A 14,855-nucleotide genomic window follows, 5' to 3' on the forward strand; every position below is an offset into this window, starting at 1 on the left:
CTACACCGCAGCGACCTCGGCCGACCTCTCCGCCACAGCTCACGGCTTGGCCTCGTCCCAGAGGTTCTGGAGGAACTGGCGGAAGAAGCGGCCCTTTCCGGCCTCGGCAATCTCCTGCAGCTCGGCGTCGGTGAGGGGCGCGATCTTGGTGAACGCCTCGACGTACTCCTTCTGGCGGGGGACGTTGCGCGAAGTACTGCGGGGTCAGTGGCGTCCTGCGCCGGCACTCACGTCACGACAGTGCCGCCGCCGTACTGCTGCGCCCACTTGAGCAGCACCTGCGCCTCGGTCGCGCCGTGCTTCTCGGCAATCTTCTTGACGACGGGGTCGAGCGGGCCGCCGGTGCTGCGCGACAGGCTCGAGAGCGGGCCGTACGCCTGGAACTTGACATCGTACTTCTTCTGCGTGGCGGCCAGGCGCTCGATCTGCGCATGGTGGTAGAGGTAGGGCGAGTACTCGCTGCTCTGTCAGCTCGGTCGGAAAAGGCAACGCACATCTGGTTGACGGCCGCGGGGATCTCCCACGTCTCGGCGAGCTCCTCAATCTTCTCCGAGGGGAAGTTGGACACGCCGATCGAGCGCGCCAGGCCGTCGCGCTTGATCTTCTCAAACACCTTCCACGTCTCGGCGATCGGGCGGCTCGACACCTTGGGGAAGTGGATGAGGTACAGGTCGACATAGTCGGTGCCGAGCTCCTTGAGCAGGCCCTCGAGCACGGTGCGCGGCTCGTTGACGTCGTCGGTCTGCGACTTGCCCCACTTGGTGAGGATGTACACGTCCTCGCGCTTGCCGCCCCACTTCTTGAGCGCGTCGCCGACCGACTTGGTGTTCGCGTAGACCTCGGCCGTGTCGAGCGAGACGAAGCCCGACTCGAGTGCAGAGACGACCAGGTCCTCCGCGTCCTTCTGGTACAGCGCAGAGCCGGTGCCTACAATCAGTCAGTGGACGTGTCGGACGGGCCACCCACCGAAGCCGACGACGGGGTACTTGTTGCCGTCGTTGAAGGTGACAGTGGGGAAGTTGGTCATGGTGGGCGTTTGTGTTGGGGATGTGATGGGGTAGAGCAGACGAGGCGAGACGGCAACCTTATGTACACACGACGACAGTGGACGCAGGGGGCGGGGAAGAATGGGACGTAGGGGACGTAGTGGACGTAGAGGGCGAATGTCGCAAACGAGGGTGATGTATGGATCGAACGCGAAGCTCTGTCGCCATGCGTCCGGCGTGGTTGTGCATGTGCTGCTCGCTCGCCATCGTCGCTTAAGCCCGTCCACCAGCAGCACAAGGCCGGTGGTCGTCTTGTCAGCACGCGATCGGCTGCACCCAGCCAACCAAATGACGTACCACCAAGCGATGGGTTTCGCAATCGCTTTATCATGCCCATCGGTGTCCTACTAACGTCACTTTGACCAGTGACGCGCGTCCTTCTCGCGTTATCAAGACACCAGATGCATGCTCTGTAGTCGCCGCCGGCGCCGGCTCGGCCTTGCTCGCCGACTCGGCCTTGCTTGCTTGCTTGAAAGCATGCACCGTACGGTGGAGGTGGACGTTTGAGGGACGAGTGCCGCTTACGTCAGATGGAACCGGCCGAAGGAACGAACCGGCCGGCAAGAGCAGCTTGAACCTCCACCACAAAGTCAAGTCAGTCTCTGGCATCATCCACCAGCCATGCTCGCTCGCAGAATAGTCCAGCGGGCCACCCTCGGCTCTTCCCTACCACTGGGGCTGCAGCGCGCGCCGCTGGCACGCAGCTTGACCGCCCCCCACCAGCTTCGCTCCGTCCATCAGCGTGCGGCCCCGTCCACGCCGCTCGAAGCCAGACGCCATGTCTCCCGAGCACAGCGCACCCCCGCGCGCAGGATGGCTTCCGCCGCCCCCCAGTCCAGTGGCGGCGGCCTGCGCATCTCGCACCTCTTTGGTGGCCTCGTCGTCCTCGGCATGTTCGTGACCATCTACGGCCTCGTAGAGTGGTACTACTCGCTCCAGGCCTTCCCCGAGCCGATTCGCACGCCGCTCAAGAAGGCCCTCAAGGCCAAGTACCAGGGCGACCACGAGCGCGCCGACGGCTTCTTCCGCGAGGCGATCGCCGCGGCGCTGAGCGTGCCCCCGTCCGTGCTCGAGCCCAACCCGCTCATCAAGCTCTCGGGCATCTACATCTCGCAGGCGGCCATGCTCGAGACGGCCGGCAACCCGCTCAAGGCGTACGCGGTCCTGCGGGAGGCGTTCGGCCAGTTCGGACCCGCGCCGCTCGCCGCCAAGCCCCCGCGCGTGACGACCTGGGCCGGCTCGGAGGAGGAGGGCGGGCACGCGCTCGACGGGGAGGAGGTGACGCGTGCCATCGGGCTGGCGCAGAAGCTCGGCCAGCTCGCCGCGCGCATGGGCGGCATGTCGTCGCCCCCTCCCCTCCGCCGGACGAATGAGGACGGCACGGTCGCCTGGGGAGCGGACGCGTCAGCCCGCGGCGCGGAGTGGGACGACGCGGCCGTCGCGTTCCTCGAGCCAGCGCTCGCGGCGATGCTGCGCCTCGGCCTCCAGCGGCAAGCGGACGCGTCGGGCCCCGTCGTTGTCGGGCGCGACGTCAAGCTGCCGCATGACGGGTCTGAGGCGACCGACGCCGAGGACGCGGGCCGCGTCAACAAGCGCGGGCTCGGTATCACGATGGAGACGCTGGCAGAGGTGTACGCCCGCCAGGGCAAGTACGACCTCGCTGGCCACTTGCTCATCCAGGCCGTGAGCACGCTGCTTCCGCCTGGGGCCGAGAACCCCCCGGTTCTGGACAGGTGCCAGGGTAGGTTGGAGGTGTTGTGCGTCGCTGACAGGCAGCATCGCTGCTCATGACGTCCATCTCGTCGCACGCGCTCGAGCCGCGCACCGAGAAGGCCGTGAAGGCGTCCCGCTCGTGGTCGCTGCGCGCGCTGCAGATCATCGACGGCGCGGCCAAGGATGCGGGGTGGGAGACAGGCTCTGGACCTGCCGACGCCGCGGCGGCGGTGTGCGCAAATGCGAAGAGCGTGGCGCAGTACAACCTGGGCATGCTGGCTGAGGTAAGTGGCTGGTCCGGAGTCGAGCCGAGCTGACCTTCCTAGATTGAGAAGCAGCCGGCCGACGCCGCGCGCCACTTCGCCGACGCGCTCGCGACCGCACGCGACGCAGGCTTCCGCGAGGGCAAGCGCGAGGCGGGCGAGGCGCTGCGCCGCGTGCGTGTGGCCCTTGGAGAGCCCGCGAACCCGGACCCCAAGCCGAGGAAGTTCTAGCCCATAGCATCAGATCGCACATGCACACGTCACTCATAGATGCGGGGCGCCGGTGGTACGGGGTCGAGTTGCCCCACGGGTCATCGTCGCAGCACCCAGCATGCCCGCCGGCTCGGATGGGGGCACTGCGGTGCCAAGAGGACTCGGAAGGAGGGCCGCAGGGGGGATGAAGGAGGTCGACACCGCCAGGGTGAGGTTGAGCCGAGATTGCGGCAAGGCCGATTTCCCGGGCGACGTCACGGACGATGGCCATCCGGCGTTCGATGTCGCACTATATAGCGCGCGCGGTCCCACGCATCACTGCATACAACGACGCCAGCGCCATGACCCTCTCCACCCTTCCCCGCACGAACGAGGGGCAGCGTATCTGCCAGGTGGTCAAGCTCAAGCCCGAGCACGCGGAGGAGTACATCCGGGTGGGTGGGCGGACGCTCGTTGAGGTCAGGTCCAACTGACACGCCAGCTGCACGCCGACGTCTGGCCGGCCGTGCTCGAGTCGCTGCGCAAGGCCAACTTTGTCGGTGGGTAGGGCGCACGCAGCGGCACTGAAGCCAGACTACTCGGTGCACTACTTTGCCGAGCTCGGCCTCCTGATCGCGCACTTGCGCTACCTCGGTACCAACCTGGACGCGGACGCGGCCGGCGTGCGCGAGAGCGAGGAGACGCGCCGGTGGTGGAAGGTGGGTGGGCCGCCTGAGGGCGACCATGCCAGGGCTTCGTGCCGGGCGCACGGCTGACCCACGCCAGATCACCGACGCGATGCAGGAGACGTTTGTGGCCGGCTCGACGGGGAGCACGTCGCCCCTCGGGTGGTGGCTCAACGTCCCAGAGGTGTTCCGCATGGAGCAGTAGGGGGGCTGGGGGGAGGGCAGAGGGCGGGCCTGGGGGAGGGAGGAAAGGAAGATCTCGTGGTGGTGGCGACGGTGACCGAGCGGTGGCGCGCGGCGCCGGGCGCCACCGAGCCAGCCGGTTCATTGTACGAGGTTATGCAGTTTGCCAAGCGACGCGGGGTGGACCGGACAGGAAGAGAAGAGAAGACAAGAGAAGAGCGAGGTGAGGCGAGACGAGGCGAGGAACAAATGATGGCCGCCGCGGGGCGCCCCGGTGGCGAGACGTGAGGCGGGAGAGTGTGAGGCAGGAGAGTGGGGGACAGGTGACAGCTTGTTTGGTCCGTTGGTTGTGTGTCAACGGCCGCATCGCGTCTTGGGCCGTCACCGTCACCGTCGTCGCCATGCTGCACATACTGCGGCCCGACTCACTCATGCAAAGCTCCTCAGCCGACCCTCTGCTCAATAATAAGAGAAATTCCGACCCTCTCCGCTCAGTCCCCCCACCGCCGCCTCTTTTCATTTTGCAGGCCACCGTGTCGACCGGTCTGTGCGTCGCGCGGCGTCGCCCGTCGCGCCCCGCCCCGCCCAGTCTTCGCGACCAGTTCAGTCGGCCCACGAGCAGCTCGCAGCTCGCAGCTCACAGTCACGGACCAGCTGGAGCCTGACAAACCCGCGACCCTCCCTTCCTCATCACTGACTCCTTTCTCTCTCATCCAACACACCCCATCTCACAATGGCGCTCGTGCTCCAGCAACCCCTCTACAAGCCGCCACCCAGCCTGCACTCGGTGCTCGAGGAGGCCGAGGCCGACGACGACGAGGACGAGGTCCACGCGCTCCCGCCCCCGCCCTCCCCCTTCCCCCAGGGCTTTCAGACGCTCCAGGCGCTCTCCGACGACGAGGGCGAGGGCGAGGGCGACCAGACGACCGTGCGTGGCCGGCCGTTACTTCATGACTGACGTGCAGGAGACGACGACCGACGCGTCAGACTTTGGCCTGCTCCAAGCCTCGCCTGAGATCGAGCTCGACCTCGTCGGCCTGCAGAGAGCATGTGTCGACGCGCTCGAGGCCCTCCTCCCGCACAGCACCGCCGAGTCGATCCACGAAGATGATCGCCGCTTGGCCGCTGCGCTCAGCGAGCTCCTCGAAGCGAGCTACGAGTTCGAGGCCTTCCACGCCGAGGACGCCATCCTTTCCCCGACACACTCGTGCGACACGAGCTTCGTCTCCGAGTCGCCGTTCACCGCCCTCGTCAAGGTGCTCCTCGCGGTGCAGATCGCCGCCGATGCCAGGCCACGGTCAGCAGCACCGGTACCGGACGAGCAGGTGACGACGCCCGAGGCGGTCGCGCTTGCCAGGGAAGACGTCGCGTGGGGTCGGCTCCAGTCGCTCAGCCAGGCCATCATCGCGCTGGTCCAGGAGCGCGAGCCGCCGACACCGACAGCTCAGTCAGTCAACCTCCCGCCGGGGTACACCACCGACTTGTCATCAGAGGCGGGTGAGTCCGAGTCGCTGCCCTCCTACCACGGCCACCAAGGTGAAGCTGCCAGATCGTCCGGGAGCCACGACGAGAATTACAAGGTCGACGACAAGGCCAAGGTCGACCTCAAGAGCGGCGACGAGACGGTGCGTGCGCGGCACTCGCGCGCGACGATCGGCGTGTTGAACGACATCGACACGGTCACCAATGCGATTGAGCGGCTGCAGACTGTTGCGCCGCAGATGCAGAACCAGCGGGTCGAGTTGCGGTCGGGGACAATGGCCAAGCGGATAAAGCACTCGCCCATGACCTCGGAGGCGGACCCTGTGGCGGCCGAGTATGTCAAGATGCGCGAGCTCGAGGACATCTGGGACAAGATTGAGAGAACACATGGCCCGGGGAAGTCACGGGGTGGCGATGACCAGAGGGTAGACGCCAACGCGTGGGCTGCGAGGCAGAACGCAAGGGTGAGTGCGGGTTCCGGGCTTGCTGACCTTTCAGCGACAGTTACTACAGGGTGCTATTCAACAGTCGAACCGGACGTCGGTGGAAACGGCACTTCCTGATTCTCCAGAAGAGAGTCTGCAGCGTGCGATGCAATTGCGAGAGGTGGGTGGGGTGACGACGACGGTCGCTGACCCTCAGCGCGACACGCTGCTCAAGCGGTTATCGAACTCGCACGAGAAGCGCCTGTCAAACCAGGAAATGACCCTCCGGACGGGGAAAGAACGGGTGGGTATGGAGGCTTTGATTCTTGCTGATACCCAGCGAAACTCGGTTAGGCAAGGGGTTCTGGAGAAGTCCCGGGACGGTCGGCTCAGCGATCAGGAAGCTCCACCCCCGACCCCCAAGTCGGCGAAGTTCTCCACACGGTCCGCGTCCATTAGGAGCCCGTCCATTCGGAGCCGCCTCACCGACGAGCGTCGCAGCATCAGGTCGGCCCAAGTGTTCGACACTGACACCACCGACACTGAGGACGACAAGGACGACGTCGAGTACGAGGACGATGACTTTGACGAGGAAGCCGTCTTTGCAGACTACTCCTTCCCCCGCACGCCCCGCAGCAAACACCTTAGCCAGCATGAAATGGAGGAAGAGGTCATGGAGCAAGTGCTCGAGCGCATGCCCTCCCGCCTCAGCAGGCAGGACTGCCCGCCCCCGACCCCAATGTCGTTCCAAGACAAGCAGCACGGGTTTTACGAAGCCCTCGCCGCCTCGTCCCGCGTAGGCCGCCTCCACAACCAGGACACTCTCCCCCCGAGCCCACGATCCCCTGCACGATCCACCTTCGGCCTTGGTACTCCCCGGTCACCCGCGCGGTCAACATTCGCGGCCACTGGAACGCCACGATCACCAGCGCGCTCTACTTTTGGCGATTCGCCACAGTTCACCGAAAGACCCGCCTTCAGTCGTCGAAGTTCTTTGGCCCCCACCATTAAGGAGCCTCACTCAAGGTCAACATCTTCGACAACAATCCGCTCTCCTGCACCCAACACCTCTAACCCCAGCGGCATCCGAAAGATATCGCAAATTGTCAAGCGGGGGAGCATGGCCCTCAGCCTGCGGCAGCGCGCCGACCCACAGCCCACTCACCACGAGTTTGATGCTGCTGATGTCGGGTACATTATTGAGCACCAGGAGGCCCTGCGCATCGTCGTCGTCATGATCTACGGCATCAACCTCGACTCGGCGCCGTACCTCCAGCTCGAGGTGACATCGGCCAACGACGCCCTCCTCACGTGCAAGCGGGACGCGAGCCTGCGCGTCGCCATCTCGCTCCCGACGGCTGTTGTGCAGGGACAGGTTGTGCCGATTGTCAAGGCTGGCGACGTCTACTTTGAGGCCAAGCTCGCGGCGATGCCGACACAGCTCCTTACCCTGTCGCTGAACACGACGATTGCTCACCCGCTAGCCGCGCCGAATCTACGCTCGCTCGCTCCGCGGAGCCTGTGCTGCACGTCGTGCGATCGCGAGATTGCGCGCTTCCCGACCAGCGTCAACTTCAAGGACCTGCCATCCGAGCACTGGGCGGAGATGCTCGAGGTGTGGATGTGCCATGCAGACCCGGCGTTCACGGCACACCTCGCGCGCCACCACAAGGACGGATTCTGGCCGAGCGACGGGACGGTGCTCGTGGGAGGGAGCTACCTGCTCGTTGCCAGCGAGCACATTGTCGACGACACGCTCAGCGTGACCGAGTCTACAGAGGTGAGCCGCGGTCCGTTCTTCTCCTGCCCCTCCCTCCCCTCCCCATCCGGGTTATAAGAAGGCCGTCGTCATTTACCTACTGGCGGCTGCGCGGACACCTGGGCGCTCGACTTTGAAGCTCTTGCAAGTTTCATTCGACGGCCCCAGCCATGTCCAGCAGCAGGGAAACCTATGGTCGATACAAGAACCCCAGAGCGACATTACAGCCGCATGTCCCGCGGCGAACCAGATTAACAATCCATCGGGCCTCGAGTGTCACGGTCCGGTGGCTACTACTGGTGCTACAGTCGTGTACCTTGCTGTACTGTACACTGACGCTCCAGCCCGACGACTGGCATATTGTCGCGTGCCCATGCGGCGAGGTCCTGGGCAAGGAGCGACCGAAGAACGGTCGCCCAGGAGAGGGCACGGTGCGGCTGTCCAAGTGGGCGATCGCGTTGCTGCGCGGAAAGGGCGCGGGCGAGGTTGAGTGAGTGATGCTGTTTTGAGTTGCATCACTAACCCCCAGACCTGTACGCTTCCCCGTGTCCACCTTTGTCGTGTCCGACATGCTCGAACTGGCGCAGGCGCACGCTGCGCACCGGTTCATCATCTCGGACGAGGAGACGGGCGACCGGAGACTAGCCGTGTGGCTGTTCAACCCGTCAATACGTGTGAGCTACCGGCGGCCGGCCAACTCGTTCCCACTCAGCCCGAGCCACCACGGGCCGTCAAAGGCGCGGAACAAGCTGCGGCGGTTCTCCAACAGCTCCAAGGCGCCGAGAAAGATGTCGGCCGAGGGGCTGCCGTTTGGACGCGCGTTCAGAGCGGCCAAGATCATGTACAAGGTGCTCGAGCCGTTCTCGCCCGACGAGCCGTACGAGCACCTGCCTGGGTTTGGGCCGCTTGGGCAGGTCGAGCAGCTGCGGTACTCGCGCAAGGTGTGCGTGACGCTGATTGAGGGGCTGCGTGCGAGCTCGAGCCTGTACCCCGAGCCGCGGCGGACGATGGGGTCGTTTGACATTGGCTTCCTGGAGCGGGCCTAGGGGGGTTGTAATGGGTTAAATGCAGCTTAATACATCGGCGGTGTGGGTGTGGCGGGTGAGAGTCGGTGCGTCCGCGTCCAAGACACCGGCGTGAACATTCGAGAAGGCGTCGGCGCAGGTTGCGGTATCTCTTCGCGGCTGCGAGTCGAGCACGCGCCGTCGCGCTTGATAATCACTGGGTGTGGCTTCGGCGACTCCGGTGGCATCAGGGACCGCCAGCGCCTACGCGCTACGGCCGTTTGTGCAGCCAGGCACCCGGCGTCATGTTATGACTCCACCATCTCGGTTGGAGGATATTGAAAGCAAGCGCGCGGGCTGGGCGGGCGAGCTGGGGGGGTACTTACAAGCTGATTCTGCGCGGCGCGGCGTGCTCTTTCCCACAACACAATGGCAAAGACAGCGACCGAGACGGCCGACGCCATCGAGCTAGGCTACCTCCCCTCCGAGGGCCCAGCGCCGGGCCCGTCCGTCCCCCCGACGCCTGGGAGCGGCTCGACGACCTCGCTCGACACGGCGACGGCGGGGGGAGGGAAGTGGCCCCCCTCCCCCCGTGGACGGGGGGCGCGCGGCGTGGTCCTTCCTCGTTGCTGCGACCGTCGTCGAGACGGTCGTCTTCGGCCTGCCGTTCAGCATTGGCGTGCTGCACAACTACTGGGCGACCAACATGTTCCCCGAGGACGAGGGGACGCTGACGCTGGCGGCCACGCTGCAGACCGGGCTGATTTACATGAGCATTGCGGTGCTGGGCCCGTGAGTGGGCGTGAGCGAGCCGGGGACCAGAGAGAGGGGAGAAGGACGAGGACGAGGCTGACTCCCACTCCCCAGCATCCTCACCGCGTTCCCGCACCTCGGCCGCACGTCCCAGATCATCGGCCTCATCGTCTCCACGGCGGCCTTCATCTCCTCGGCCTTCGTAACCGCCGCGCCGCAGCTAATCGGGACAATGGGCATAATGTACCCGTTCGCGGCGGCGCTCTACCTGCCGTGCGCGACGCTCCTCTTCGAGTGGTTCCACAAGCGGCGCGGCATGGCCGGCGGGATCCTGTACAGCGGCACGGGGATCGGAGGGACAGTCACGCCCTTCATCATCGACGCGCTCCTCAAGCGCGTGGGGTACAAGGCGACCATGGTGAGCGCGGGCATCTTCTACGGCGCCGTCAACGCCGCCGCGCTGCTCTTCATCCGGCGCCGCATCCCGCTCGCGCCGCGCGTCGGCAGCGCCCCGCGCCCGAGACCCCGCATCGACTGGGCCGTGGCGCGCACATGGGCGCTCTGGTCGGGCGTGCTCGTCCTCTTCCTGTCCTCGCTCGGCAACTTCAACCCCACGCTCTGGATGCCTAGTGGGTCGGGTGTGGGAGTGTGCTGACGCCAGCCTTCGCGGATACCGTCGGCGCCACGAAGCCGGGCGGCGTCGCCCTCGTGTCCATCATGAACGGTGCGTGTCTGTGTGGGCTCGCTGACCCCAGCCGCGTCCGTCCCCGGCCTCCTCGCGACCGGCTGGCTCTCGGACCGTCTGCCGATAAAGCTCGCCGTCTCCACCAACTGCCTGGTCGGCGCGCTCGCCGCCCTCCTCCCCTGGGGGCTGGGCACGTCGAGCGCGCCGCTCATAGTCTTCTCGGTAGTGTGGGGCCTCACGGCGCTCTCCTTCGCCGCGCTGTGGACGCCCATCATCTCCCGCATCTGCCAGGACGACCCGACGCTGCCCACGCTCGTGTTTAGCACGTTCGCCTTCCTCCGCGGCGTGGGCAACTTCACCTCCGGCCCCGTGTCCACCCAGCTGCTTAAGACGGGCCGCTTCCACGGCGCTGTGGGCGCGTACGGCTCGACAAACTTTGTGAGTGGTGCCAAGGGCCGCGCTGACGCCAGGGTGCGATGCTCGTGTACACGGCCGTGACCGTGTTCTCGGCCGCCGTGGCTGGGGCCTTCTTCCCTGCGTAGAGAGAGAGAGAGAGAGCATGCGTCGTGTCAGTCATTGTTCATTTCTCTCAACTGTGTCGTTAGTGTTGGCGTCGTTTTCGTAGAGTGCCACTTTGTGACGCTCGACCACGTCGGAGCGGTACAGCGATGCCACCAGCATACTCCAGCCGCTGCCCTCCCCCTCCTCACCCTGCCCTCCCCCTTCCCACAGAGGTGTAGAATTACATTACCAGGTGGACAAGCCACCAGCGTACAACACATGCCCAAGGATCGTCACAAGAGATCATCGAGTTGATGCTTTTCAGGCCCCGCCGGCCGCCGTCACCTCCCGCCCCAGCTCACACTCTGTGACGCCTCCACTCCGCTCTCCACAACGTCGTCGTCGTCGACAGGCGGCGCACCAACCGTGACGCTCCGCGTCGGGCTCACAGCCGCCTGGGCCGTCGCCGCCGTCGCCGCCGCCTCTCCCTCCGTGTCCTCGGCTACCCTGCCCATGGCTCCGCCACCAAGCCCGTGGCGCGACGTGCGGGCAAAGGTTGCGGTCGAATCGCTGCCCGAGCCGCCGTTGCCTGAGCCCCTTCGGCCTGAGCTCGACCCAGAGCCCCAGTTCGAGCCGTTCCAGCCCGACTCGTCGGTCGAGAAGCTCTGCTGCGCCCACTCGCCCTGGCCGGGTATCGTGTCGACGGTGCGCGCTGACCCAACCGTGACAGTGTGGATCGCGCTCTCGTACAGCGGAGTTGGGAGGATCTTGAACGAGCCGTCGGAGCGCGAGTTATCCTTGGCCCGGTTCGACGACGCGTGCAGTGTAGAGTCGAGGTCAATCTCGACACCGGTTTGCCATTTTGTCAGGGCACGGATCGGGCCAGAGTAGTGTTTTGCGCCGTAGAGCTTCCAGGTGATGAAGCACAGGAGCAGCATGCCGGTAATAACGACGGGCTGCCAGCTCATGTTGGAAGCCTTGACCGGAGACTTGGGCGGGATGACCTGGACGCAAATGACGGTGAAGGTGAACGCTGCGCCAATGGCGGCGAACGGCTTGCTCATCTTGCGCATCGACCATGACGACCGTCCCTCGTTTTGCAGGTCCATACCTGAGATCAGGTAGAGGAAGACGGGCACAAAGTATCCGAGCATGCTGAGCGACGCCGCTGCCGTCGTTACCACCGAGTACAAGACCTGGAAGTTGCCGACAAACAGCAGACACGAGAATGGGGCCCACATGGCGACGACGGCCCAGTTTGCAAACGTGGGCTGCTTGCTCGAGTTTGTGCGCTGGATGCGGTCCGAGAACGGCACGGCGCGGTCGCGGGCCAAGGCGAACATGAATCGTGACGAGGCTTGTAACTGTGCCTGCATCTGCAGGCACAGGGCGATGATCATGAGCACACAGATGCCGATTGCGCCATCCAAGGAAATGGCCTTCTCAAGAATGTGGCCGACGGGGAAGGATTGGCCTGAAATGTACTGGGCGTCATCCGGGTTGACCGAGATGAACAGGAGGATGATCGAGATGTAGGCCAGGACATAGGTGAGGATGACCGACGCCGTCATGGCGTTGGGCACGTTGCGCGATGGCCGTTGCGTCTCCTCGGACATGTGTGCCGACGCATCCGAGCCGCTGGCAATGGTCGTGTACTGCCATCCCAGGATGTAGACGAGACCGCGCGAGTTCCAGCCCGTCGAGTTGTAAAACTTTGTGGAAATCGGCGGCGAGTAGTTGCGCCTGCTGACGCCTGTTGCGAGGAGCGAGACACAGAGCACGACCCAGACCGACAGGCCGTAGCCAAAGGCTATCAGCCAGTAGCGTGGGCTGCGGCCAAAGGTTGTTGACCCCATGGTGCCCACGATGAGGACAAGGGCCAGGAAGAAGAGGACGCCTTGCCATGGCGTTGGGTGATACTCAAACGCCAGGCCCATTGTGCCTTCAATAACATTGACCGTCTCCCACGCGAGGAGAATGAGCTTAAGCGAGGTTAGCTAAGCTCGGCGGTGTCGGGAGCCCCGATACTCACGCTTGCGATGTGTCCGCCGAGAACGATGCCGCCCATCGCCCATCCCCAGTAGCGCTCGCCGCCGACGCCGCCGCGAGCGAGCTTCCACGACCACGAGGCCATGGCGCCGGCGACGGGGTATGCGGATGCCAGTTCGGAGAGGGTGAAGACGAGACACACGCCGAGCACGGCGGATATGGGCCAGGCGACGAGCTGCGATGGATGAGCCCTGTCCTTTGCTCCTCACACTCACCATCATCGTTGGCCCGCCATAACGATACGCGCCCGGGACGGCGAAGATTGTCCCCTGTGCCATGTCAGCGATGAAAAATCCGTTGCTGCGCAGCCAGCTCCACCTACCTGGAGACAGCCGATATTAAGCCAGCTGATGGCCAAGCTTGACCAGAATGTGTAGTCTCTTCCGAGGACGGCATCGTAGCCAAGCTGCTGGAGCCTCTGCGTATCCCTGTCGACCTCTTTTGGTGGCTGGGCCGAGCTCCGCCTGAAGCGGGACGTGAGACGATTTGTGCTCGAGGTAGGCGCATCCGAAATGTACGCGGCCGAGCTCGGCGTCGACATGATGGATGTGAGCCCCAGGTCGGTGCCATCGCGCGAGAATGTCGAGACGGTGGCAGGCGGCGCGGGGACGGGGCGGTCGCTGCGGGGGATGTAGTCGCCCGTCGACGTCTTGGAGGAGTAGGGAAGGAGACGGACGCGGGAGGGGGTATCGGACGGGCGGCGCGACGCCTCGGACGTGAGCCCGTCGGTGATTGACGACGGGCGGCGGCGCGACGACGCAGGCGAGAGGGTGGGGCCGATGCTGACATCTGCGTCGTCGACGGGCCCGTAGAGAATCTCGGCGTCAGACACGGACGCCGAGGACAGGCCGATGTCGTGATCGGCGCCGTAGCCGGTTGTTGTGCCGCCGATGCGCGACGTCGAGTCGTACACGGCCGTGTCGCACATTGTGTTGTAGGGTGTCGGCGCGGCCATGAACGAGGCCGTCGACGACGCCGTCGAGGCCTGGGTCATGGTTCCGCCGCTCGACGTCGACGATGTCGACACTGGAACGACATTAGCACACCATCACTGGGCTTGTGGCTTGCGCCTGGGCCGCCGCGGGTTGGGGCCGAATACCCGAGAAACTTACCTTGCTGCTGCAGCTGCTGCCGCTGCTGCTGGGCCGAGGCTGCGCGGCCGGATGGGGGCGCGGCCCCCGGCGGCGACGGCATGGGCGATCCGGTCGTGTGCGGGCTGGTCGGGGTTGTTGGTGTGCGAGGTGTGATCCGGCCGCTAGCCGCTATGTGCGCATTTCCAGGCGGCGATGGGAGAGGGGAAGAGGATGCGCGGGGGCTCGGCGATCACTCGAGCTCAAGTATGAGAGAGTGGGCGGAGTGAGCTGGCTAGCTCGTGATAGCGGAGGGTGCGGCGCGGGGCTTGGCAGGAGCGGCGGTCTTGGCGGGGTGGGGTGGGGGGGGGGGCTGGGAGATGTCGTGCGCAGGGGGGTTCCGGGAGGAGCGGAGTTGGAGGGAGGAGGGGGCGCCGAAAGGAGGCGAGTGCTGTTGGCTGACGTGAGTTGAGGGCGCGAGTGAGATGGAGTAAAGAGATGATGTGGGATAAGGTGCGCAGTGGTCGCCGCAAGCGGGAAGCGAGATAGGTGGATTGGTGACCGAGGGGGGTGGTGGATGCACAGTAGCGCGGTTGTGGCCGTTGTTGCTTTCTGATCAGACGATGCGGCCTTGTTGCTGGCGTCTGGTGTCTTGCTTTGCCTTGCTTTGCCTGCTGCTTGCCTTGCTCGTGACGGTGGCAACCAAACGAGGAATGTACAGTTGCTAGGTCCCCCAGTCGCTGCTCGAAAGTGCGCTGCTGCTTTCTGGGTCAAAAATGCCCCTCAATGTCATAATGCCATAAGCCAGCCAACGCGCAGCGTGCAGCAGCACGTCGCACTCTGCCCCCTCTCCGGCCGCGGGTACCGCGCCGGCGCTGGCGCGTAGCTGCTGCTGCTGGATGCGTGCAAAACTCACCAAGTAAGCCAACTCCGGTCGCCGCGGGACGGGCAAGGGATGGCGTGCTGGCTGGGGAGGGGCGGAGACGCGGCGGCAAGAGGCAGCGGAGAAGGCAGCGACGACAGCAACGACGACAGCGATAAAAC

The 14,855-nt window shown here is 65.2% G+C and overlaps 6 protein-coding genes across 6 annotated transcripts; 4 read left to right on the plus strand and 2 right to left on the minus strand.

The window, feature by feature from the left end:
• Nucleotides 1–39: 39 nt before the first annotated feature.
• Nucleotides 40–1,027, minus strand: Q8F55_003511 (uncharacterized protein; the record flags this gene model as incomplete). The annotated part of the gene is made up of 4 exons (XM_069352053.1): nt 40–196; nt 232–459; nt 495–927; nt 967–1,027. 4 exons carry the CDS (start codon nt 1,025–1,027, stop codon nt 40–42), a joined length of 879 nt encoding a protein of 292 aa, XP_069209471.1.
• Nucleotides 1,028–1,859: 832 nt separating this feature from the next.
• Nucleotides 1,860–3,253, plus strand: Q8F55_003512 (uncharacterized protein; the record flags this gene model as incomplete). The annotated part of the gene is made up of 3 exons (XM_069352054.1): nt 1,860–2,787; nt 2,823–3,043; nt 3,086–3,253. 3 exons carry the CDS (start codon nt 1,860–1,862, stop codon nt 3,251–3,253), a joined length of 1,317 nt encoding a protein of 438 aa, XP_069209472.1.
• Nucleotides 3,254–3,576: 323 nt separating this feature from the next.
• On the plus strand, nt 3,577–4,105 carry Q8F55_003513 (uncharacterized protein; the record flags this gene model as incomplete). The annotated part of the gene is made up of 4 exons (XM_069352055.1): nt 3,577–3,669; nt 3,717–3,774; nt 3,809–3,933; nt 4,001–4,105. 4 exons carry the CDS (start codon nt 3,577–3,579, stop codon nt 4,103–4,105), a joined length of 381 nt encoding a protein of 126 aa, XP_069209473.1.
• A 711-nt stretch (nt 4,106–4,816) lies between these two features.
• Nucleotides 4,817–8,795, plus strand: Q8F55_003514 (uncharacterized protein; the record flags this gene model as incomplete). The annotated part of the gene is made up of 6 exons (XM_069352056.1): nt 4,817–5,011; nt 5,049–6,029; nt 6,208–6,294; nt 6,331–7,770; nt 8,094–8,239; nt 8,279–8,795. The coding sequence occupies 6 exons, from the start codon at nt 4,817–4,819 to the stop codon at nt 8,793–8,795; spliced, it is 3,366 nt and encodes a 1,121-aa protein (XP_069209474.1).
• A 664-nt stretch (nt 8,796–9,459) lies between these two features.
• Q8F55_003515 (uncharacterized protein) lies at nt 9,460–10,733 on the plus strand (the record flags this gene model as incomplete). Its single annotated transcript, XM_069352057.1, has 5 exons — nt 9,460–9,545; nt 9,621–10,135; nt 10,168–10,230; nt 10,262–10,629; nt 10,662–10,733. 5 exons carry the CDS (start codon nt 9,460–9,462, stop codon nt 10,731–10,733), a joined length of 1,104 nt encoding a protein of 367 aa, XP_069209475.1.
• A 300-nt stretch (nt 10,734–11,033) lies between these two features.
• Q8F55_003516 (uncharacterized protein) lies at nt 11,034–13,935 on the minus strand (the record flags this gene model as incomplete). The annotated part of the gene is made up of 5 exons (XM_069352058.1): nt 11,034–12,674; nt 12,725–12,916; nt 12,957–13,010; nt 13,064–13,767; nt 13,854–13,935. 5 exons carry the CDS (start codon nt 13,933–13,935, stop codon nt 11,034–11,036), a joined length of 2,673 nt encoding a protein of 890 aa, XP_069209476.1.
• Nucleotides 13,936–14,855: the final 920 nt, after the last annotated feature.

This window comes from Vanrija albida (assembly GCF_041260175.1).
Source record: "Vanrija albida strain AlHP1 chromosome Unknown contig_3, whole genome shotgun sequence".
NCBI lineage: Eukaryota > Fungi > Basidiomycota > Tremellomycetes > Trichosporonales > Trichosporonaceae > Vanrija > Vanrija albida.